General features: G+C 40.2%; 1 protein-coding gene across 1 annotated transcript in view; it reads left to right on the top strand.

The window, feature by feature from the left end:
* Nucleotides 1-25,945, top strand: part of ednraa (endothelin receptor type Aa) — a 47,812-nt gene that overhangs the window by 16,197 nt on the left and 5,670 nt on the right. The window contains exons 3-5 of the mRNA XM_073042930.1: nt 4,920-5,118; nt 15,461-15,613; nt 19,945-20,078. Of these exons, the coding sequence (XP_072899031.1) occupies nt 4,920-5,118; nt 15,461-15,613; nt 19,945-20,078 (486 nt within the window). The remainder of the gene's footprint in view (nt 1-4,919; nt 5,119-15,460; nt 15,614-19,944; nt 20,079-25,945) is intronic.

The following is a 25,945-nucleotide window of genomic DNA, read 5'->3' as shown; positions in this document are numbered from 1 at the left end:
AATTTGAAAAATTCTCTTAAATAGTACAGTATGTTACTTCTCCCATAATATATGCAAAAATTTTAATATTAGCAAAATAAAGTAAGCAAAATGCACACTCCTCCTGTACTTAATAAAGTGGCCAGTGATTGTATAATCATGGTCTTCTGCTGCTGTAGCCCATTGACGAGCAGGTTCGACGTTTTGTACACTCATAGATGCTCTTCTGCACACCACTGTTATTACTTGTGGTTATTTGAGTAAATGTCACCTTCCTGTCAGCTTGAACCAATATGGCCATTAGCTCTGACTTCTTTCATTAGCAAGACACTTTCACCCACAGAACTGAAGCTCACTGGATTTTTTTGTTTGATTTTTTTTTGCACCATTTTCAAGATTGCTGTGCATGAAAATCCCAAGTGATCAGCAGTTTCAGAGATACTCAAACCACTCCGTCCGGCACCAACAAATCATTGCACATTCAAGATCATTTACATCACAGTTCTTGCCCATTCTGATGTTTGTCTGAATAACAACTGAACCTCTTGAGCATGTCAGCATGCTTTATTGCATTGAATTGCTACCACATGATTAGCTAATTAGATATTTGAATTAACAAGCAGGTGTATCTCTTAAGTGGCGACTGAGTGTATAATTTCCCTCCAATACTCATACAGTATAGACCAGCACTGTGTAATTCCATTAAAGTTTCTATTGCAACATGCCCATGTGTGGTAGTTAGCTTAACACTTTGCAGAGCCAGCTGTGATATTGGAGTTCAATTCCTGCAGCTGTCTGTGAGGAGTTAGTACATTGACCTTGTGTATTTCCTCTGGGTGCTCTGGTTTCCTTCCTCATTCCAAGGATGTATGGATTGTGGGCATGCTACGTTAGTGTTGGAAGCGTGAAGACACTTGAAGGATGCCCCAGCACACCCTTGGACTGCGTTGGCCATTGAGGCAAGACTATGCTGGGTTTAAATATTTCAATGTACATGTGAGAATTAAAGCTAATCTTTATAGAGCTCATCTTTGTACAATCAGTGGGAAAGGTTGGGCGAGCTCAGGCTTTTCCCTATGGAGCAAAGGAAGATGAGAGGTGACTTAATAGAAGTGTATAAGCTGATAAGTAGACAGCCAGCATCTTATTTGCTAGATGGAAATAGCTAATACAAGAGGGCATAATTTTAAGGAGATTGGAGGGAAATATAGGGGGGGATGTCAGAGCTAAGTTTGTTTTTACACAGAGAATGATGGATACATGGAGTGCTCAGCCAGGGTGCTGGTACAGGCAGATACATCAGGGACATTTAGGAAACTTATAGATAAGCACCTGGATAAAAGAAAAATGGAGAACTATGAAGGAAGTAAGCATTAGATTGATCTTGTATTAGGTTTAAAGGTTACCACGATTCTGTACCTGAAGAACCTGTACTGTTCTGTACTTTTCTATGTTTTATAAACTTCATGAATGAGAATAAGTTGCATTCCCTATGACCAAGTTGGCAAAACCTGCATGCAGGTAGTTCTGCCATAATGCAATTCCTTAATGTGAGTTGGTTATAAGATAACTGATGGATTAGAAAACATTATTTGCAGTATGAGGGCCGCATTGGTTAAAGCACGAATATGATCAGAAAATCCTGTATAAATCTTTTCTATGGCTCAGCTTATTAATCTCTAAAGGGATCTTCCTAGCCACCTTTCAACTCTTAATATAACTATAGAACCTCCTGGGGTTTTTCATAACCTTACCGGGAAGATCCATCTCATAACCTCTCTTTGTCTCCTTGATTTCCCTCTTAAGAGAAATGTTAATCTTTTAATAGTCCTCAAGAGACTTGCTCATCCTCAAACCTCCAAAGTATCCTTCCTTCATTTTCAAGGCGAAAGCCTCAACATCTCTCATCAGCCAAGATTCCCTGTGCGTGTCAGGTTTTCCCTTCATCCTAACGGGAACATTCTGCTTCTAGACTTCTGACGTCACGCTCTTAAAAGCCTCCCATGTTCTCTTCATTCCTTTTCCTCCAAACAGGCTCACTCAACTGACCTCTGCTAGATGCTGCTTAGTTCCCTCAAAATGAGCCCTGCTGTGCTTTAGTACCCTATTTATATATACGTTAACTCAGGAAACTTTCTAGGTCACATTACACACCTCATCCACAATAAGAGAGCCTCACTTGAGAGACCCTCCCCTTCTTGTTCCTAAGGTTTATCCATATGGCCTCACTGGACAATTCCCCCAAGAATGTCATCTCTAAGTACTGTCGTAATGTTGTCCCTCATCAAGAAGGCATTACCACTTCTCACTTACCTGCTCATGTAACACCTGTAGCAGGGACTTCTGTGCAGAACTATCAGAGTTCAAAGCACATTTATTATCAAAATATGTATGCAGTATTCAGTCCTGAGATTTGTCTTCTCCACAGGTAGCCACAAAACAAAGAAAACTGCGGAAGCCGTTCAAAGAACCCTCCCCCACTCCCCACTATTGATGTCCATTTAACTGTTACCAGCAGTGCTCTCAGGTGATTGAATGACATGCTCCTCTTAGCTGCACAAACTGATCTCCTGCCTGAGGCAGATATTGCCCAGCCCTCTTTCTTAATTGTGACCCTCTCCGGCTTGCATACGTGGGTGATCTTTGGACTGCAAAGGAGGTTCAGCAGCTTCCCATATTCACTTTGCTGCAGAAGCTTGAACAGAACGATGGACCTGCCTGACCATAAAGGTTGCTCAATCTTTCATCTGGTGTCTGTTGCACTTCCCTCTGTCACATCAGCAAAGCAGAAACCCACTGCTACACGAATTAGAAGAAATTGAATGGTAGTACAATTGTACTGCCTGACGCAGGCACTTACATGCACTTGATTAACACCCAAAAAATGGAGGCACAAGAGACTGCAGATGCTGGAATCTGGAGGAACAGACAATCTGCTGGGGGACTGTCTCTAAGGAGTTTGTACATTCTCCCTGTGACCACATGGTTTCCTCCAGGTGCTCCAGTTTCCTCCCACAGTCCAAAGACATACTGGTTGATAGGTTAACTGGTCATTTAAATTGTTCTATGATTAGGCTAGGGTTAAGTTGGGCAGCATGACCCAAAGGGCCGGGAGGGCCTATTTCACACGGTATCTCAATAAATAACTGCTCAGCAGGTCAAGCAGCACCTGTGGGTGCAAAGGAGTTGTTAACATTTTGGGTCAAAACCCTGCATCAGGACTAAGAGTGAAGATAAGCAGAATTACTTGAGGTTACATGGCAGTGTGGGTGTTGGGAACAAAGTGGGGCTTGAAAGAAGCTGATGTCTTTATCCTCACAGACACTTGATTTTTTTTACCTATCTTACACCACACATTCCTCCACCCATGATTGGCTTCACAAGTTTAGGGGAGGGCCTGATACTTGAGCTCAGGCTGGTGTCAACATCTGATCTGGAGAGGTTTTTTTTTGTCGAAATAAACGAAACTTGTACGTAGACCTTATGAACAGGAGACATTCCTGACTTAAAAGCATGTCTTTTAGGTGGTGTGCCTTTTGGTCTGTACATCTAATAGAATCTGCATTCAATCAGATCTCACAGCACAGGCGCTGATGCCAAAGTTGCTGAATCTATTAACTGACCAAGGAACAGATGGAGTATTTATGGGGAACTGGAAAAATGGAAAATTGTGAATATCTCACACTCAAAGTCATGAATGATTAAATAGCATCAATACATGGAATATATATGGTCTATAATACATATTAAAGCTACCAAGGGAATGAAGCTGGATGCATTTTAGGAGGTACAATTGTTTACTCAATGTTTTGCAATTAGCTCTCTCAATATGCCATGTCTTCTTTAGACAACTTATTCCTAGAGGTTAACACCAGAAACCTAACATCAACCCTTCACTATCACCCAATCACCTGAACTTCACCCTTTAGATGATCATTTCTGCTCTGAGCTTACTTATACGTTCTCCTGCCACTCCATTGCAGAAAATAGAAACGTCGAATTTCAGGACCAAGAGGAGATTGATACAGTAGCCTTATTTGCTCAATCCTGAGCTCCCAGTGGGAAATTCAATACCATTCCATACTTAGATTCCTTCCTGCACTGAGCAACACAAAAATAATTGCTTCGAAAGCTTGGCACCAAGAAAGGGCTGAGAACAGAGTTCATGAAGTGGCTGAAACTAACAGCAAGGATTTACGCAAGGTCCGAGAAACATCAAAGAGAAGGAAGTTGGAGAAAATGCTGTTAGCAGAAATTTAAGTAAATAGAGTGGGAGGAGGTTTACTGGAGCGTAAATAACAGCACAGAGGAGTCGGCAGTGCAGTCTGCTATTACTGTGCTTCACATTCTGTTCAATGTGCTCTGCTTCACTTCTGAGCAAATACTCCAGGCAGTGATCTGTGGAGGTGAGGAGGGGGTGGTAGATTCAGTTTTTACCCTGATGCAACATCTCCATAGCTGCTGCGGGACTGTCATCTCGCTGATCATAAAGTTCATGTTTAATGTTCCCATGTGCATGACTGCAATTGGAGGCAAAATATTTCAACCTTCATCCTTTTCATTCTTTGCTATCTGGGCTACATATTTTCCATTTTACGTATTGCTTATGTGACAGAAATGGTTTGTGAAGGCTGACAGATGTTTTGAAAATATTGCTTTCTGAAAATTAACATCACAATATATGAAGTAAATGTTTGAATAGATAGGCATTAGGAGCAGTGTATGGTATTTCCAGGTGAGTTGGACAGTAGTGGTGGACTGATCAAAATTCTCTTTTTGTGTTTGGAATCCTTCAATGCATTTATGTTTAATAAGTCACTTATATGCTAAATGTTTTAGAATATTTACTCCCTGTGGACAGGTTATGGGGGATACTGTTTTAAATAATGATCCATCATGTTTAAGAAAACTTAATAGATATTTCTCTGTATATGACACAGGTACCGAGCTGTTGTCTCCTGGAGTCGTGTTCAGGGGACTGGAGTTCCCCTGCAGACAGCGTTAGAGATCATTATTATCTGGGTTCTCTCTGTTGTCTTGGCCATTCCTGAGGCCATGGCCTTTGACATATATCCGCTGCAATACAGAGAAAAGTTGCTCCATGTCTGTTTCCTTCTTCCAGAAACACCGTTTAATAAGGTAGGACTGCTATGAAGAACAATAAAGATGCAAAATATCACCATATAAAATAAAAATAAGAAAGCTGCAAAAACTTAGTGATTTTATCTGTTATGAACTGGTATTTGCATTTACATGGTTTGCAAACTAAAGAATAGAAAAGGGTTGAAATGAAATGCTGAGTTTATTAAAACAGGTGTCACGAAAGCAAATAAAATTCAGGCCATATGAAATTTAGTATCCTTACTAGTTGGTATTAGACACTTAATGCACTAGGTCTGGTTTCACTTCCTGGTTGTAAACTCATGGATTCTTACTGTCATCGGCAGAAAGTGAAATTACTTACTGACTTACTGCCCATTATGCCACTGGCTGCAATGAGGGTCCTCCATCTCTGTCTGTATAGCAGGAGTCTTCATTGTTGTTTCCATAACTATTGTGTTTTTGACCAATCAGGATTGTTAGCCTTATGGTGAACCTCTGCACCTGGAGGACCAATGGACCACTCTTAGTCTGGTCTCTACCCTTTGACCTGTTGGCATGGGTGACCCTACCAAGAGCCAAAGTACTCCAGGTCATTGAGGCATGCTTTCATCCAAAACCTATGACAAGGTGCGGTCCTAGAAGGTAAAATGACCTAGGAGTAAAACCAATTTTGCTGTAACTGTAGGTAGCTCAACAAGTGATTAACATTGAAGTTTCCCCTGTTACCATGAAGATTATCTTTCATATTTAAATCTGCTCTTCATTTACATAAATACTAGCACACATGATTGCTTCCTACTTTACAACGTGTATGTCAGGGGGACAAAAGAACTCTATTGAACAGTAAGTAGGGAGGGCAAAGAAAATATTTTAACCAGGTTTCTTTTCAAGTGGTTCTTTACTGCTGTATAGTTTTCATTTTCATTTGTGACATGTTTTGGATGTCTTTTTTTTAGTATAAACACATTTTGGGAAGTATTCACTTGGAAGCAGTAAAGGCCAAAAATCTACAAAATCAGAAAAGCCGAATCTAATAAAAAGAGTCTCAAAAGTACATCAGAATAAGGCTGATGAGACCAGATTTGAAATAGTACACATGGCCCAGTATCAAGTTATTGTGCTTAGGTCATGGAGATCACTATAGCTACACCAGTAGTTTGTACTTTCAGAGCCAATGTAACATAGTAAAATGCTCAAAGTCATTCCAAAGGAGCACATTCAAACAACAATTGACACTTAACCATATAAGGAAACATTGGGGAAGATTTCATAACGTGTGTTTTAAGGAGGGTCTTAAATGGAGAGAGAGCAATTTGGAAATGGAGAGGATCAGAGGGGTGTTTCCAGAGTGTAGGCCTTGAGCACTGGAGATAGAGCCACCAAGGGACATTGTTGAGAGTCAAAAGTTCATATGCAGTGGGTTTTGGGGTTGAAAGAGCTACAGAAATGAGGATGGGGAAGGCATGAAGAGATTTAAATACTAGCAAGAGAATTTTTAAATTGAGACAGTACTTAACCAAGAGCCATTACAGGCTAGCAGACACAGAAGTGTGGCTTGTGCAGACTTAGAGCTGAGTTTGATGACATTGTTAGCCCATTCTCTGGAGCAGCTAGAAGGATAGGCTTTACACTCAACTTTCTGAAAATTTTCTACCAACCCACCCCCACTATATAACACCATCCTTTGACAAAACAAATCCATGCCAAGACCATGAAAAGTGTGGAACATTTCTCAGCAAAGCACAGGTGGACATCAATGCTAAAATTTACCATTGACCAGTGCACATCACAGCCTTCGGCAACTGAGGAAAAAAGTGTTTGATGAATAAGAGCTCAAGCCTGTCAAATGGTTTACCTACCCTCTGAATATTTCTGAAACTTGGACTATCTACAGTAGGCACCTCAAGGTACTGAAAGAATGTCATCCATGCTGCCTTGACAATACCCTCCAAAGTCACTGAAGTGATATCCTGAACATTGAGTACTATTGTTCTCTTCCAGACCATTATCTTCACCAGTGAGGCTCTTGTTACACGCAGTGAGATCTATTGAGCAGGCCACATTAGTTGCATGGAGAATACCATTCACCTGAACAGACGAGAGAAAAAAAATCAAGGACGTGTATAAATCTTACTAAAAAATTGCAACATCTACATTGACTTGTGTGAATCTATAGGCTAAGGCAGGTTGAAGTGAAAAAGGATCATTTGAGAAACACTGAGAACCTTGAGTCATCACAAAGTATCCACTTCACAGCCCAGCCAGCAACTTCCTGCTCCATCTGTGAAGGAGTCTGCAGTTCCCCCATTAGCTTCATCAATTATCCGGCAACCCACAAAGCCCGACTAAAAGCAAGCCAGTCTTGATCCTGAGGGACTGACTAAGAAAAAGATGGGTAAATAGTGCAAGGAAGAATCAGGAATAAGGCTGTCAAGTTTTGGATGACCTCAGTTGTGGATGGTTGAAAGCGTCTCAAAAGCACCCCATTCTCCTGTAAAATTGTGAGAAGTTTTATCATCAGACTATCTTTAGCCTGTACTGCTCAGTTGTTTTTCTACAGTCTGATGAAGGAGGTACAGTTATTGTTGTCCCAGATGTCCTTGAAGGACTCTACAGTAAAGTAGATTTACAAACATAGCAAGTTCCAGAAAAATCACTTGGAAATTTTATTAGTGAATGGACGTGGCTGGTGCCACTTGTTCACTGCTGACCAGTTTCCTCTAAATGAACACAAAATGGACGGATAAATGTTTCACTCAAGCATCCAATTGTAAGTAAGCAAAGTACAGTTCTCATTGAAAATACATCAATTGTACGGTGTTCTTTTTGCCCCATTCCCACCAGCAAGTTAATTCACTTTACAGGCCATAAACCAAACATTCTAAATTTAGTAAGATAGCTCCCAGTTGCTTCATTTTAGGTAGCCCTAGCCAGTCTGGATAATTTTAAAAAATGGAAATCTTCAGCAGGTCAGGCATTGGTCAGTTTAGCAGCCAGTCAAACCTGCTGCTGCCCACATGGGTGTGGGCTTTCTATCAATTATCTTAACTGGTCCAGTTTCAATATTTTAGCTGTGAGCATGAAGAAAAAGCCTAATTAAAGTATTACAAATGAATATGATACATGAAAGACAGTTTATCATGAAAGGCAGAAGGAAGTTTGCACATTTCTATCTGCAAACAGGATGTATTATATCCCACATCCTCATGCTGTGAAGTTATTTTTCCTATATTTTAAAGACATGTTTTTGTTGCACTTCAGCCTTCAATTTAACTGCATAAGCATGGTCCTCTCTAAGCTTATCACCCGTGGAGATATGTTGGATCAGACCCTTACCTGAGCAATAGTTCATCTTCAGTCTCAAGGTTCTAAAATGATTGGCATGAGTACCAGACAGCTTGAGAATTTTACTTCCTTATATAGTAATCTTTTCTTAAAATAGTTAAATTATTTGCCAGAATGTTATCTCTTAAATGGCAAGCATCTCTGCAGTCACTATATTTCCATTTGTAACCTTAGTTTCCTTAATATAATGACTTGTCCCCATTTAAAATGCTGAATTTTCCTTATTTGCTTAAATTAGTATTCCTACATGGAATAGTTCCCATCCTCACTCTGTTCTAGAGGAGCACAGATGTGCTTTTCCAATGAAATATCATCCATCATAAAGAGCAAACCGTTAGCAGATTCAACAGGATTGTATCAAACGTTGTTGGGCATCATTCTCCCCAGTTTGAACCTCTGACTACTCCAGAGACATCCAGTGAAAAAAAATAACAAGTCTTTTTCTCTTGCACAGTAAGCCATCTGCTATGACCCATCTCCTCCAGCACATTTACATCCAACATGTGATGTGCTCCTGGTGTTTGGTATCACTGAAGGTGTCAGATGTCTTTGCTAATTCCATTCCCCACACCTTTCCTTACCATACTCAAAGGACCTCCCTCTATTCAGAGACTGTGTCCTCTGGGAGTCCAAGACCAGAGGACACAGCCTCAGAACTGAGGGATGTCCTTTTAGAATGGAGATGAGAAGGAATTTCTTTAGCCAGAGTGTGGTGAATCTCTGGAATTCATTGCACAGGTGGCTGTGGAGGCCAGATAGTTGGGTATGTTTAAGTCAGAGGTTGATAGATTCTTGATTAGTCAAGAATATGGGGAGAAGATAGGAGATTGAGGCTGAGAGGAAAAATGGATCAGCCAGGACGAAATGGCAGAGAAGACTCAATGAGCCAAATGGCCTAATTCTTCTCCTATATCTTATGGTCTTAGACAGTCAAACCTACCACCAGATTCGGTTGGGGAAATCCATTTAGAAACAACAATGGCCAAATATCTGTAAAATCATTAAAGTGATAGGAGTGGGAATTGAAAATAAAATTGTCAACAGGGCAATTGTATAAGAACAAATACAAAATGAGGAACTTGGTTCCAGTTCTTCTTGCACAGATACCTGCAGCCCACATCTGTCACACCAACAAGCCATGTCCAGCTTTGGATCAGCAATTCTCTCTCTAGTTCTTTTTCTGCCCTTTTGCCCTCTCTGAGTTCACTTTCTCACTGTTGACTTCATTCCAAATAAACAGCTGGCAATGATTTCCCATTTGACCGCATGCAATGATCTATTCAAGAATACCATCACTGATTATGACTGTGATGAGAAGCTATTCCTTAATTACTCCTTAGTTTTGAATATGGTCGTCAGTGAGTGAGAAGGCTGACAAACTAGCGCTGATCATGGAGGAATTTTTAGCCTTCATTTTCCTTTATTATTTGAAAAGATTTCCCCTACTGAAGTAAATAGCTGAAAGTTTTTAATACAAGGTCATTTCCTTCATATTAAGTATCATTGGGTTACTTTAGAAAAATATCCAGTTCATGTTGTAATGTAAAAGAACATTTTACTCTGTCAAATATATGAACCTGCAGTGGCCTACCTGTGTGTTGCTAACTCATCAAGTAGCAAGGTTGCATTGTTATGTGTGAAGCTTTCTGAAACTGATCAAAGTGTTCACCTCAGAGCTGCAGCCATCATTAGAGCATGCACACCACTGCTTGGAAGTGGAACAGCTTGCAGCATGCAAATCTGTATTGTCTGCATTGCTCTCCTTAAAATGTGCCTTATTCTTCTGTGTCTGTTGTACTTAGACTATTCCAGTACTCTTCAAGTCAAGTTGTCATGTGCACAAGTACATACTGTTATGATACGGCAACAATGAATATTGAATTGAAACAGATTTTTTATAAACAAAGAAACATTTATTTAAACTCAGCTCAGCAACAAATGAAAAGTAAACAAACGATTAACTTAACCAGAAGTTAACTGCTATACGGCAACTCGAACAGTTCTTAAAGCGATAAATGTGAACACAGTTCTTAAAAGTGGTAAATGCGGAAGTCCAAATGATATTACACAGTCAATTAGGAGAGACTTTCCTGAAGTAACAAATTCCTCGACGGTGTGGCGTTACTGCTGATCCCAGCCGAAATATGCCTTGCCCAAAGGATTTACAACGAAGGAAATAAAAACGGCTTAAAGGAACTGACCTTTTCCCTGGCGAATAACACTGTGCCCAGCCCTTTCTGCTTTCACAATGCAGGGGCTATCTCGGATGCAGGTTACTACCTTCTGAACAAGGATTCAATAAGGTTGATCCTGTATTACCACCGACGATACTAACTTTACTCGATCCTTCGGGTTCCCGCACTTCGATAAATTCTTCACTCTCCGACTGGACTAAAACTGGCAGTGTTGTGGGGAAACTGCCGGCAATAACCTTTGAGACTTAAGATAGAAATTAAAACTCCACTTTAAAACAAAACTGCGTCATGAGACAAATATGCAGCATAACGGAGTAACTGACGAATTAAACAACGAACTGACCTGTGTCACAACAAGGCTTTCCCGTTTTATACCTTTTGAAACAGGCCATCACATGACCTCTCACTGGTGGGAAAATTACATCATGTGACCTCACACTAGCAGGAAATTACATCACCCTACCATCACAAGACCATTACATCATGCTCACCAGATACTCAATTACATCATGGTCATAAGACAGTCACAAGATACCCACAGGGTATGTAACAATACAGTCATAGAATCATCGAGTAATGCAGCACAGAAATTGGTCATTTGGCCCAATTATTCATGCTGACCACAGCATTAACCCTGCTAGTCTCAGTTATCCACTTTTGACATTTAACCTTCCAAGCCTTTCCTCTTCATGCAGCTTTCCAAAGGTCTGTTAAATGTACCTGCCCTGACCGGTTCCTATGGCAGCTCATTCCAGACATTCACTAACCTCTGTGCACAGGTATGCTCAGGTGCAATGGAAAACTTGCCTTCAGCAGCATTGCAGGTACATAGCATCAGATACACAACATTCACAAGAAAAATGTAAATTATACAAGCAAGAACTCAATTAGAGAAAAAAAATCAAATTAATGTGGTCATAGAGTCATTTCATTGAGGTAGTAATTAGAGTTGTGCAGGTTGGTTCAAGAACCAAATGGTTCAATGTAATTAGCTGTTCTTGAACTTGATGGTGTGGGACTTGAGGCTTCAGTACCTCCTATCCAATGGTAGATGGCATAGCCCAGATGGTGAGGATCTTCTCTACAGCCTGTCCAGTGGTAGATGGTATGGCCTAGATGGTGAGGATCTTCTCTACAGCCTGTCCATTGGTAGATGGTATGGCCCAGATGGTGAGGATGTTCTCTACAGCCTGTTCAATGGTAGATGGTATGGCCTAGATGGTGAGGATGTTCTCTACAGCCTGTCCATTGGTAGATGGTATGGCCCAGATGGTGAGGATGTTCTCTACAGCCTGTCCATTGGTAGATGGTATGGCCCAGATGGTGAGGATCTTTTATGATGAATGTTGCCGCCTTGAGGCAGCTCTTCACGTAAACACTTCTGACGGTGGGGAGGGATCTGTTTCATGCTCTTGAGGTTGTGCAAGTCCCAGCCACTTATCACCTACATTTTCATTGACCTGCTTTAGCTGCTAGTTAAGCCATGCTGTGATTTCAGTTTTCTTTGCCTTTGCTTTCTAAGCCTGGTGCTTGGCCATTGTTTTCACCTTGACCATCTCAAGCTCTGCTGCCCTCTGAGTTCTCAGTTCTCATCTGACTCCACACACCACCAGTATTGATATCTCACCATCAACAATTTTACCTCCAGCTGCAAGGCTTTCAATTCTAGGAACTCCTCCCTTTGTACATTTTTGCCACTGTATCTCTTCTCCTTTCTTTAAGACATCTTTTAAAATCTACCTTTCTGCTTTAAACATTTAATTTCTTTTTCATCTTTTCTTTTTCATTTTTTTCTTTTTCTTGTTTCCCAAATTTTGTTAAAGCTCTTGTGGCATGTTTCACTACATTACTAAACGAAAAGCCAGCTTTTTGTTATTCCTGCAATTATTCCTATTGAATCTTTCAACAGCGAGTTGAATGGCTTAGAGTAAGCATTTCTTTTAGGGAATGATAAATCATCGTTAAATTATTCTTGTTTTGTTTTGGAGTGACCTTGAACTGTTTCCTGCTTCTTCCTTGGTCCAGTTTCAAATTTAATTAACCGAGATCTCATATTGTAAGGAGATTTAAGAAAGAATATTAAACTTTAATATTTAACACAGAAACAAAAACAATTACACAACCTTCAAGCTCTAGCTAAAATCTTTGTTGGAATCTGTAACCCGCTATCAACCCTTGCGAAAAGGTGCCAGTATCCATAATCTCTCTTCCAGAAAGAGTGTTGATGTCTCCATTCTGCCTTCCAGGAAGTGCCAATAGTTTAGACTCCTATCCAGGAAATGTGCCTTTGTGTCTGACCACTGCAGCCAGTGCCATTAAGTTCTTGATCTCCACCTCGGAACCTCAAACCCCTCCCAGTGAGCAGCACAAACTTGTCTGCTACCTCCCTTCCAGCCTCAGGGAAGGAAAATCATTGGCACATTTGTAAAGGTACAGTTCCCAACCAGTTTGCACTCCGGTGCAATGAGCCATTAACCAAAGCAATCACTGATCCATCCCATTTATGCGTTCCCAGCAGAAGTAAATAGCTATAATGAAGGCATGTGTATCAGAGCAGCTAAGAGGGAGTTATATGAGTACTTAAGAAAACGGAGTGAAACGGAGTGTGGATATGAGATCACCATGGTTTGTTACAATCTGGAAATAATTCTGAGAAGCCTTACTCTATACCAATGCTTAATGACTCTATGAATCTGAATAACTGCATGACTTTTTATTGATGAAGCGGAACACCTGACTATGATCATTATATTTACTCTCAATTCGCCAAATAGTAATCATTATTTAAAAGACTGGTGTTTTTTTCCTTGGTCTGTTAAGCATTAAAAAAAAAATTCTTTGTTTTGTATCTTTTTGGCTATCTCTTTTTGATTTTAATGATTAAAATATATTTTTACCTCTCAAAGTCATAAATACTCATGCATTGGGGCCAGAAGGCATATATGATGAAAACTTCTTTGACATGAAATCTTCACGTTTGTCATGAATATTTGTCCTCATGGTTTTTGATTGTGTTCTACAAACAAGAGTTGGATTACGTGACAAACATTATACTGTACAAATCAGAGCTCTCGTCATACAGTAATGAACTTTCATCATACAATGCTGTGGAAGGGTTTGCAACTAATCATAGTTTATCAAGTGTTTAAAAATTTATTACAACTAATCAAGTAATTAAAAATAATTACAAGATAATAGTGACTATGATCATATTTTAATCAATAGCAAAATTCTGATATGGCTTGCCTCTACAGAGATACCATTTAAAATAATCATGTTTAGATTCCCTTGCCAGCTTGCTCCTAATTCTGTTAATCCTACAGTTTTATCAGATCTAGGTTGATTTCCAACCTACTAAAATGAGTCTCATTCAATTAAATATTTGTACTTTTGATTGCTCTTTGTCCTTTCCCCTAACTAATCAGAGTGATAGGTATATGTTCTCAAGATGACATAAGCAATGTTGGTCCCCAACATACTGATTAATGAAGTTCAGAACACACCACAATGCTCAACCCAGAATGCTCTACAATTTCCCCATGCCTGTATCATATTTGCAGCTACAGAAATGGCCACCTATTCTCCTATGATTATTGCATTCCCTGTCTTCCCTCCTCTGGAGCAGTGGTGCAATGACTTTGATTCTGGCTGGACACATTGGATCAAACTTCTCCTTCTCCACTGTTCAGGGCTGAATGCCACTTCAAGATTGAGATCCACTCTCCTGCACCACCTACTTATTCCTTCATTTCCAACTGCCATGTTATTTAACTTTCATGTTAGTAAATTGTTAAAGCTGCATTCTATTTAAGATCAATCCATATGACCATCCCCTCACAAAAACTTGGTAAGAGATAGGTATTAAGTGTCATCTTGGAAGCAAAAAGAACAGGTGGAGAAGGTCTAGTAGGAAATCTCAAAGTTTATTTCCAAGGCAGATGGAGACATGAAAACCAACAATGGAGCAGTGAGCAAGCACTTAGGGTGTGGTGGTGTATGTGAGCAAGGGAAGCCACGGAAGGATTTGAAAATCAAATGAGAACTTTAAAGTAGTCTGGACCAGAACCAAAAGAGGTGACGGTGCACAGAATGAGCACATTGAAAAGTTGTTGGAACTTAGAATGAAAGTAACAGTGCTTTGATGAATTCAAGTTTGATTAACTTAAGTTAGGGGGGGGGGGGAGAGGTTGGTGTGGAAGATGGGAGGACAGTAGAGCATTAGAAATGGAGTCTTTGTCTTACAGAGACATGGATGAGATCATGAACAGCTCACAATCCAGGACAAAGTGGAGTTTGCAGTATGACAGAGGTAGAAGCAGGAATCATGTAGATGGCATAGGTATGAGGTCAGAAGGTCAGCTGTGGGTCTGATTGTACAAAGATTGTGAATATTCTGATACAGTCACACACAGTTCAGGGAAAGGGATGGAATTAGGGACTGATTTTGTTCATTTGAGTACTTAGTTGGAAGGAATATCAGCAGTGATAATAAAATCAAAGGATGATCCAGAAAACCAAATTTACTCAGATATGCCTGATCTAAGGAATCTGTCTAGAGTTAAGATGGGAAGCATCACAACTGAAATCTCTGCTCCAATCTTTTTCCCACTATCACTCCAGAGAAACATTGCCCATCAACTGGAAAAATCAGCTATTTCTTTTGCCAATCTTTGATGTGTCCTGCGTGGCACTTCTCACATATTGAACCATGGGTTTCAAATTTAAAATGGGATAATACATCTGAAAGTGCTGTTTATGTGGATAACAAAAATGAGCAGTGTATTTTGTTTGGCTGTGTCTTGTTTCCATCTAACAGAGAGTGATTTGTTTTCTTACAGTTCTACATCAGCGTGAAGGACTGGTGGTTGTTTGTGTTTTATTTTTGCATGCCCCTAGCCTGCACTGCCTTCTTTTACACTTTGATGACCTGTGAGATGCTGAATAAGAGGAACAAGAGTTTGAGGATCGCTTTGAGTGAGCACTTGAAACGGGTAAGATCTTTGGCTCATCAATTAATATTAAAGAATTGTGTCAGTTAAACTGACCTAGCTTCCTAGTTTCAATGAGTTCAGATCTCCCAAATTGTCTCCAGTAAGTTACATGCCTTTTCGAACCCCTTCTAGTTACCTACAGTGAAAAGGTCAACTACGTTGCTAATAATTCCAAAAAAAATCACAAGGCCAGTCTAACAATCTTGCACTTTTAGTGGAAAGCCCAAAGATGTGGAAATACTTGAAGTTGTTCTCAATATAATAGCAATTCTTCAATTCGATTTGTTTAATGCTCCTGCATTATATCTTTGACGCATAAAATGCCGGGGAAGCTCAGCAGGTCAGGAGCATCTATGGTGGTGAATCAATAGTCGACATTTCGGGCCAAAGCATTGCCTGTTTATTTCCCTCTATAGCTGCTGCCTGACCTGCTGAGTGCCTCCAGCATTTTGTGGGTGTTATTCTGGATTTTCCGCATCTGTGGAATCTCTTTCGTTTATTATTACTTCATTGTATTTTTGTTGGTTGGCAAGAAGTATCATAAGTTCATTATCAGGGGCATTGGGGAAAGGACACCAGCTCCTAGAAGATGAAATATGCACTTCTAACCATTCTATATTTAGCTAAACAAAGTGCACATATATCTTCAAAAACCAAAAAAAACTATTGATGATAAAAAATAAAAAAGCAGAAAATGATTGAAACACTCTGCAGGTGTGTAGAAGGAGAAAAAGCTATATTTCAGATTCAACATCCTTCATCAAGTATTTTTTGGGTGTCTTCCCATTAATGATACAATGTAACATGACAAGTTCATTGTCCAGATCCTACTGCTAAGACAATCCCAGAGTACAGGAATGTTCCAGTAGGAAATCTCAAATAGTATTTCCAGACTGTCAGGTCACTATGTAGTTGGTCTTACCTTGAAATCCAACAGTTTACTGATCTTCCCAAAAATCTCTGGTGCTATAAATAATGTTAAATGGTCAATATTGATTTAGCTACTGGTGAGACTGGTGTGGGAGGATGAAACAGGGATTGAAAGAGATCCAACATTATTACAGGGAGGTTTGCTAAATGTTGTCGGAGTGGATTTGAAGGGGAAATAAGACTCAAGAATACAGCAGGGGTGAGGCAGTTCAGTAGACAGAAGAATGAGACAGAGAACAGTACAGTAGACAGATATAGAAGGGAAACTATGTTAGTCCAGTTGGATTTGATAAGGCACTTTGCAGGAATGCAAGGCTGCAATACATCAATGAGGAGCCTCAGCAGTAAAGCAGATAAACTGAGAGTTGTGATTAATTTAGGATTATGATATTATTGTTGTCACACAGACATGGGTGAAAGATGAGCAAGACTGACACCTCAGAATTCCAGTGTATACAACCTTCAGATGCAATATGGGGAGGGCTTAAATGGGGTGGTTGCATTTAAATATTAATCTAGGGGTCTGTAACTGGAGCAAGGAAGGAGGAAACCTTGGAAGTTTCTTCAAAAGAGGGTGTGCATGGAGTTCAGAAACAACAAAGGGCAGTCACTCTTCTGGGAGTATATTGTAGGCCTTCAAAGAGTCAGTGGGGATAGTGTAGGGGTAGATATGTCACCAAATCACATAGTAAGTTAGTAATAGTAGAGGATTTCAACTTCCTCAATATTAACTGTGATTATTTCAGAATGAAATGCTTAGAGGAAGTAGATTTTTTAAAATGTGTCGAGGAAAGCATTTTAAGCCAATAGAGCACTGGTGGGCAAAAAAAAAATCCCAAAGCACTTCATAAATACGTACATTATGGGCAAGAGAACAACCGGGTAAAAAATAGAGTTTGACAGTACATATTCAAAATGTGTCAGGATTGGGGAATTAGGTGAAAGTCTTGAATTAATATTTCTTTTCTGTATTCACTCTGGACAAGAACATTGTGGTTAGAGAATTTATGGAGGGGAACTGTGCAATTCTCAAATAAATTATCATTGAGAAGGAGGATATGTTCAAAGTTTTAATAGATTTAAAAGTATATAAGTCCTAGGAGACAAACAAGGAGATTGCTAGGACTTTGGTAGAGATTCCCAAATCTCCTCTGAATGCACAGGGGTGCCTGGTGACTAGAGGACAGCAAAAATAAGTTAGGTAATTACTGGTGAGTGAGTGCATCATCAGTGGCAGGGAAATTCTTGGAAAATATTGGGATTAATCTGCACATGGAGAGAGGGGACTGATCAGGGATAGTCAGAAAGGTGGGAAATCCTGTCTAAGTAATTTGATTGATTTCTTCAAGAAGTTAACTAAGTGCATTGATGAGGGAACACAAGGGAATAAGAGTGGAAGTAGGCCCCATCAAGCCAGTCCCATCATTATGAATATGGCTGATACAACACCATGAGGGGCATAAGGTAGATAGTGAAAAGATCTACTCATTACATTTATTATCATTCTTCTTTGCCAGTTGCTCGCAATATCCTTCATCAGACATATCTCCTCCTGCCCAGAGGCTTATCTGTCCTAATGTTTATCAAAAGTTTCAGCACATCCTTTTTCTTGACGTCAACATACTCCAGCATAACAGCCTGCCTCACTCTGTCCTCACATTCATTAAGGTCCCTCTCACTGGTGACTACTGAAGCAAAGTATTCATTAAGGACCTTTCCTACCTCCTCCATCTCCAGGCGCATATTTCAACTTTTATCTTTGATTGGTCCTACCCTCGTTCTATTATCCTCCTGTTCTTCACGTATGTGTAGAACATGTTGAGGTTTTCATTAATGTTACTCACCAAGGCCTTCTCATGTCCCACTTTAGCTCTCTTCAGTCCATTCTGGAACTCCTTCACGACTATCTTGAAACTGTCTAGGGCCCTGCCTGATCATTGCTTGCTAAACCTTAAGTATGCTTCTTGACAGCCACGATTCCCTCATTTACCATCCTTTTTCCTGCCTCAATGAGGCAAACTTATCCAAAGCCTCGTGCTCACCCGGCATTTTGGAAACAGTTATCACTTGACCAGGTTCATTACCAAGTACCACATCCAGTATGGTCTCACCTCTAGTCAGTCTGTCTACATACTGGACCCACCTAACAAACAAAGGCCTTGGGCAAAAAATGGAAGATGGAGGAGTACCCAATGGTTGGCACAAACACAGTGGGCACAAGGACTCATTTCTCTACTGTATGACTCCAGTAGTCAATGAAATATGATTCACCAAGTTAAATTGTGATTAGGTCAAAGTTCAAAGTGAATTTATTATCAAATATGTCACCACATACACACTGAGATTCATTCCTTGCAAGCATATTTAATAAATCCAATAACCATAATAGAATCAATGAAAGGCCACACCAACAGGGCAGCCAACCAGCGTGCAAAACACAACAAACTGTGCAAATACAAAAAGAAAGAAAATAAATAAATCAGCAATAAATATTGAGAATATAAGATGAACAGTCCTTGAAATAGCCTCCATAGTTTGTGGCAACAGTTCAATGATGCGGCAAATGAAATTGAATGAATCTATCCCCTTTGGATCAGGAGCCTTATGGTTGAGGGGTGATAACTGTTACTGAAGCTGGTGGTGTGGGTCCTGAGGCTCCTGTACCTTTTTCCTGATGGCAGCAGCAAGGGAGCATGACTTGGGTGGTGGGGATTCCTGATGGACGCACCTTTCCTGCAACAACATTGCAAGTAGATGTGCTCAACTGTGGGGTGGGCTTTACCCACCATGGACTGGGCCATCCATATTCACTATTCATTCAAGGGCATTGGTGTTTCCATACCAGGCTGTGATGCAGCCAGTCAATATACTCTCCACCACACATCTATAGAAGTTTATCAAACTGTTTAATGTCATGCCGAATCTTCGCAAACACCTAAGGAAGTTCTTCTTCATTGCACTTATGTGCTGGGCCCAGGACAGGTCCTCTGAAATAATAACACTGAGGAATTTAAAGTTGCTGACCCTCTCCGTCTCTGATCCCCCAGTGAGGACTGGCTCGAGGACCTCAGGTTTCCTCCTCCTGAAATCAATAATCAGCTGGCATTGAGTAAAAGGTTGTGGTTGTGGCACCACTGAACCAGATTTTCAATCTCCCTCCTATATGTTGATTTGTCATTACTTTTGAATCGGTCTTTGACAGGGGTGTCATCAGCAAACTTTAAATATGACATTGTAGTTGTGCCTAGCCACACAGTCATTAGAGTAAGTCCAACTGTTTGATAAATCTAGGCCTTCATCTTACAGATATTTGGTTTGAGATATGTCTTTTTTGGCTTGAGGCTACACTTAAGTGGTTAATACACATTGAACTGAAGCGTCCTTGTGTGTTTATTTTTCAGCGCCGAGAAGTAGCCAAAACAGTTTTATTTTTAGTTGTGATTTTTGCTCTGTGCTGGTTACCTCTCCATCTTGGCAGAATTTTAAAGAAAACTATTTTCCGTGAAGCTGACCCGAAGAGATGTGAATTCTATAAGTAAGTTAGACCAACAAGTTACATTTTCTCTATGTAAATCTTGAATTCCCTTTCAGGGGTACTGACATGAATTGTTAATGAGTTCATTGAAATTTCTTCTTCCTCTGACGTACCAAAATTATTAACCTGTTTAAAGTTGTTTGTTTAAAATTACCAACTTGCCATCAGAGAGGGGAAAGACAAGCACAGAAAGGAACTTATAGTTGTATAGAAACTTTAATGCATTAAGAACTTCTTAAAGCATATTCACCACAAGCATATCCTCAGAAGGCATACCATTGCTGAAATGTGAATTTACAGTGACAGGTCATCTGGGATAAGTGATAATTCAGACCTTGTCTCCTCCAACCTGCCTGCAGGATCCATCTCCTGTGAGGTAGCCTGCTCCTAACCAACCAGCACTTCCAGCTATTATTGGCCTTAATGGTGAAGCCACACCCCCCAGCTTGCTGGCTATTAAAGCCGTCAAATAGCCAGCATGGCCAGAATATGCAACAGGGAACAGGGTTCATGGGAAAACTTTCAAAAGAGAAAGACTTCTTGCATCATTCATTAGTTAAGAAATGTAATTTCAGTATATAACTCGTCTCATTTTCTGACTTTACCCAGGGAAAATGTTCTGTTTCTCCCTTTAAGTAATTAAGCCCAATGCCTTCCTGGTTTCACGCGCATTTCTTTTGTAAAGTACTCGGCTCAGAGCCACATTCATTTTGCATTTAAACAAGTCTATGGAGGAGAATAAACAACAGTATTTTGGGCCAATAACCTTCATCAGATGCTGCCTGACTTACTAAGTTCTGCCAGTATTTTGTGTATTTTGCTCAAGATTTCCAAACATCTGCAGAATCTTGTATGCGTAATTAGTAATACATATTTCCCAAAAAACATCATGTTCTGTGCTAACCTGTTTTTGATTTATCTGACAATGAGGAGTTTCTCTCCATTTGCTCCGTGTCCTTATAATTCAAAACACCTTTATCAGTTCCTCTCACGACCTCTTCTGTTCCCTGGATAACAACCCCAGCTTCCCCTATTCATCAACATACCTAAAGTGCTTCATCCCTGGAACTGTTTTGATAAGCTTTCCCAACTTTCTTCATGCAACTAATCACTAGAGGGACTGCAGTAATGACAGCTGTTGCTCAAGTTTCAATGCATGGAATTTAAGCTCCTGCAGCTGGCAATAGTTCCTGTGACTGTGATTGTCCAGGAATCCAGTGTAACCACATTGGGAGATCTGTCCCACAAACTTCTCAAGTAACAGCTTCCCATGGTCATGCTCACAGATTCACACTTAAAGACAATGTACTGGACTCCTCCATCACAAATCTGAGCAAGAAAGAACTTACACAATTGTCGATGCATGGCTATATTTGCTGGAGAGCCAATTTATGGTCCTCGATGTGAGCTCCAAAACCCACAAAGTCTCATGGCAACAGGTCAGACGTGGGCTAGGAAACCAACAAATCAGTTACCCAGGCTCCCATCCTGCTACCTGCCACTACAATCATGTCAAAAAGGACAGTTTATAAGGCAGTGTATAAGGACTGTGTATAAGGCAGTTGAAAGCCGGATATCAGCCCGGATTTCGGTGCACATAGCAAGACAGAGACTCAAGGTACTGCAGATGCTGTGATATGAAGCGAAAAAAAACAAGCTGCAGGAGGAATTCAGCGGATCAAGCAGCATAGGTGGAAGGAAGGGGAGAATCAACATTGTGGATCGAGAGCCTGTATCACAACCAGGAGACTAAAGGGGAGATGGCCAGCATAAAGATGCATAAAGGGAAGGAAGAAGCAGGAGCTGACAAGTGCAGGTGAAATGGGGTTGACTGGTGGATGGAGCCAGGAAGAGCAGAGATAACAACAGAGGCTGGGAGGTGATAAGTAGAGACAACAAAAGGCTGCAGATGATGGAATCAGTAAGAAAGTAAGGTGATAATTGAAACCTGGCAAGGGTTGAATACTGGGCAAATGGGAACAGTTGGGGGAGGAGATAGGATATCCAGTGGGTTGACTGTAAGGGTGATAAGCAACTAAAACCAGGTTGGGGAGAGAAAGAATGTGGGTACCCGAGGCTGGGGGCTGAGGGCAGCTGTTTAAAAAGAAGGGAATATGTGAAAGAACCCAGCTGCATAAGAAGGAGAGATAAAGGAACAGAAGGGTATGTGTTACCTGAAACCAGAGAAATCAGTTCATATTCCACTAGTTTGCAGCCTTTACATCATGAGGCATCTTTTCCAATGACTTCTATTAGTTGTTTCCATAACTAGTAGCTTGGGGCTTTTTTTTAAATCAAAAGGCAGACAAAAAGATGAAAATGCCAATTTATCTACCTTTAGTCCAGGAAGGAATAAAAAAAAACTGTTGGCCCTAGCTCTCCCCCAGAGCTAAGAGATCATCTTGCCATTGACTGGTACACTGAGGATCATTCCCACCTTCAATGTGCAGCTGCTCTTTAATACCTGTCATAAGGCCCATTCAGTGCCAACGACCATTTGTACCAGGTGAAATAGACCCTTCTAAACCTCTTTTTTCTTTAATATGTACATATATATTCAAGGTAATCTTTGCTCCTTACCAATTTCATAAATTGCAATCTATACTGATTTGGTGAAGACTTTTTCTTAATGTCCTTGCCTTAAATTTTATAAAATTGCATAAATATGTACATGACAGATAAGTGCCAATTTAATCCCTGCATCAAAGAACACACTACTCTGCAAATCAGGCAGCATCTGTGGAGAGAAATCCATTGTGTATTTAATATTTCAGTAATATCTGAGTAATATTGTAAATATATTTTTGATTAAGCATTCTTTGTTTACTTAATTAATTGCTGGTTTTATGTAAGAAGTACATGAATGGCATATGTCATCACACCACCACGTCATACATGCACACCTCACTGAAGTAAAACTAAACATACATGAGTTATCCCTGGGTCCTGAGTTTTTCTTTTAATTAATTTCTGGAGATACAAAATATAACAGTGGTGACGAGTAAGTTTTAAAATGATTCTGAGACGACGACCTACCTATTAAAGTGCAGTACACTTTTTTCTTCAGAAGGGGAGAAAGAAACATTTTAGTTGGAAAAAGCACAAATGCTTAATTTTTTCACAAGGGGAAAAAAAGAATCAAATTTTAAAAAACTGCAGGAAACAAATGAAATCTGTGGGTTCATAAACTAATACTAATAAATGTTTAAAGAGCAGAAATGGCTAACTACATCAGAAAGCCAGACACAACAGATAACTGGATCATGTATGTTGAACAAATTGAACAATATTTTAAAGCAAATGAAATAGCTGATGAGAAACGAGTGCCAGTTTACTGAGTGAAGGAGAAAGAACATAGAGTTTGCATAGAAGTTTAACTGCTCCAACCAAACCAACTGAAATATATACCTTTGTTTATATAGTTTTGCTGAAATCGTGAAACTAAGGCAGAAACATTTAGAACTGAAACCATTGTTGATTGCAGAACACTTTAGGTTTTTAAAGTAGAATAAAGGGCAGGGGTGTCCATTTGAGTTTACATAGCTGAACTTAAGAAATTGTATGAGTCTTGTGAGTTCAGTGATGGGCTTAATGATGGACTGAGAGATTGTTTAGTTTGAGGAATCTTAAAAGAAAGCACTCAAAAATGGCTCCTAACTGAAGCACAACTCCCATTTAAAACAGCAGTTGAAATTGTTGTTTCAATGGAAACACCAGAGACACAATTGAGTTGCAGTCAGGAATGAAAGTAAGTGTGAACAAAACTGCAACATCTAAATAGAAATCTGCCTGGCTGAACAAATAGTGTTACCATTGTGGTAGGGCCTCACAATCCAGGTTTAAAGGCAAAACTTGCAGAAAATTCAACAAGGTAGGACACATACGATGAGCATTTCAAGCACACAGAAGTAAATGGACTGCACAGGGAAGAGAAAACGATAAAAAGACAAGCCATGGTTCCAAAAAGGGTACTAATCTGCATATTGTTGGTTAAGATTTACACTGTGAAAATTAACAATCAAATGGCTTACACCAGAAGTGAACAGCAAATTAATTAAAATGGAATTGGATACTGGCTTGACTGTTTCAGTCAGTCCATAAAGTGAGGTTGAATTGCACTTCAAAGATACTGATCTGAAGCCTGCAGATATCCAGCTAAGAACTTATACTGGAAAAAAAGATACCTCCTGTGGGAATGACATTCATAACTGTGAAATACAACAACCAATAATCCACATTGGGCTTGTATGTGGTAAAAACAGGAGGGCAAGCATTGTTGGGCCATGATTGGCTGAAACAAATACAACTTGATTAGAGGTCTGTCCACTATTTGCATGCCATATCATCTGCAATAGAGTCAACTGAAGGAGCAGTTAGAATTGCACCGGATAACACCACAGCAGTGTTCAAGGATGGCATTGGGTATAATAACATTTCAAGGTTAAAAATGTTAAATGAAAATGCCACATTCAAGTTTTACAAAACCTGTCTGGCTCTTTCAACCATCTGTGAAAAATTAGCCAGTGAGCTAGATCACTTGGAAGTTGACGGAATTCTTTCCGGGGTTGAGTGGAAACCATGGATAATACCAGTGGTCTCAGCTGCCAAGAAGAATGGGTCTGTCAGGATCTGTGGCGATTTTAAGGTCACCATCAACCCAGTTCTGAATGTAGATCAATACCATCAGCTCAGGATAGAGGGGACTAGGTGCTGCAAGGCTGACGAGACAATCAGTGTCACCTACATGACATTGTTACCAGCAAGAATGACAAGGAACATCTCCAAAATTTCAAGACAGAGTTAAAAAGATTAGAAGATTATGGGCTCAGAGTATGATGGAACAAGTTTGAATTCTTTAAACCAAGCATCACTTATCATGCTCACACTCTTGGTGTGCAAGGATTACACAAGTGTGCTGAGAAATTCAAGCAGTGGTGGATGCCCGAAGGCCAGAGGACATGTCACAGTTGTAAGGTTCCTGCCAGACTTGGCTACCATGCTCCACCCCTCGAACTCATTACTATCAACTGGAAAGAAATAGAGTTATAGGAAAGTACAGCACAGAAACAGGCCCTTTGACCCATCTAGTCTGTGCTGAACCATTTACACTGCCTACTCCCATCAACCTGCACCAGGACCTTAGCCCTCCATACCCCTGCCTTCCATGTACCAGTCCAACCTTCTCTTAAAACATTGAAATCCAGCCTACATGCACCACTGTGCTGGCAGTTTATTCCACGCTCCCATGACACTCTGAGTTAAAGTTTCCCCTCACATTCCCCTTATTTTTTTCACCTTTCACCCTTAACCTATGACCTCTGGTTGTAGTCCCATCCAACCTCAGTGAAAAAAGCCAGCTGGCATTTACCCTATCTGTACCCCTTATAATTTTATAAAATCTCTTCTGAATGGCAATGGACAAAGCAGTGTGAGGTGGCTTTCCAAAAGAGAAAAGGAAATGGTGATGTCAGATACTGTACTCACACATTATGATCCACATAGTGCAGTGAAGCTTGCCTGTGACACCTCACCTTATGGTACAGAGTGTCACACGTTATGAGTGATGGAAGTATACGCCCCATAGCCTTGGTCACTGCAGATAAAGATTACACACAGATTAACAGAGAAGCCTTGAGGGGTAAAACATTTCAATCAGTACCCGTATGGGAGAGAGTTTCCCTCATCACTGATCATCAACCACTCGTGTCCAGTTTCAATCCACAGAATGGTGTTCCACTAAGAGCAACTAGTATGAATGCAGAATTGGGGCTCTGTTACTTGGTGGATACAATTACAAGATTGAATTCAAGAGGACAACTAATCATGGAAATGCTGATGGATTGTCCCATTTACCCTTGGGAAAGGAA

This window comes from Hemitrygon akajei, chromosome 4 (assembly GCF_048418815.1).
Source record: "Hemitrygon akajei chromosome 4, sHemAka1.3, whole genome shotgun sequence".
NCBI lineage: Eukaryota > Metazoa > Chordata > Chondrichthyes > Myliobatiformes > Dasyatidae > Hemitrygon > Hemitrygon akajei.
Note: the sequence above shows the minus strand (reverse complement) of the source record. Positions and strands in the feature narration are given on the sequence as shown.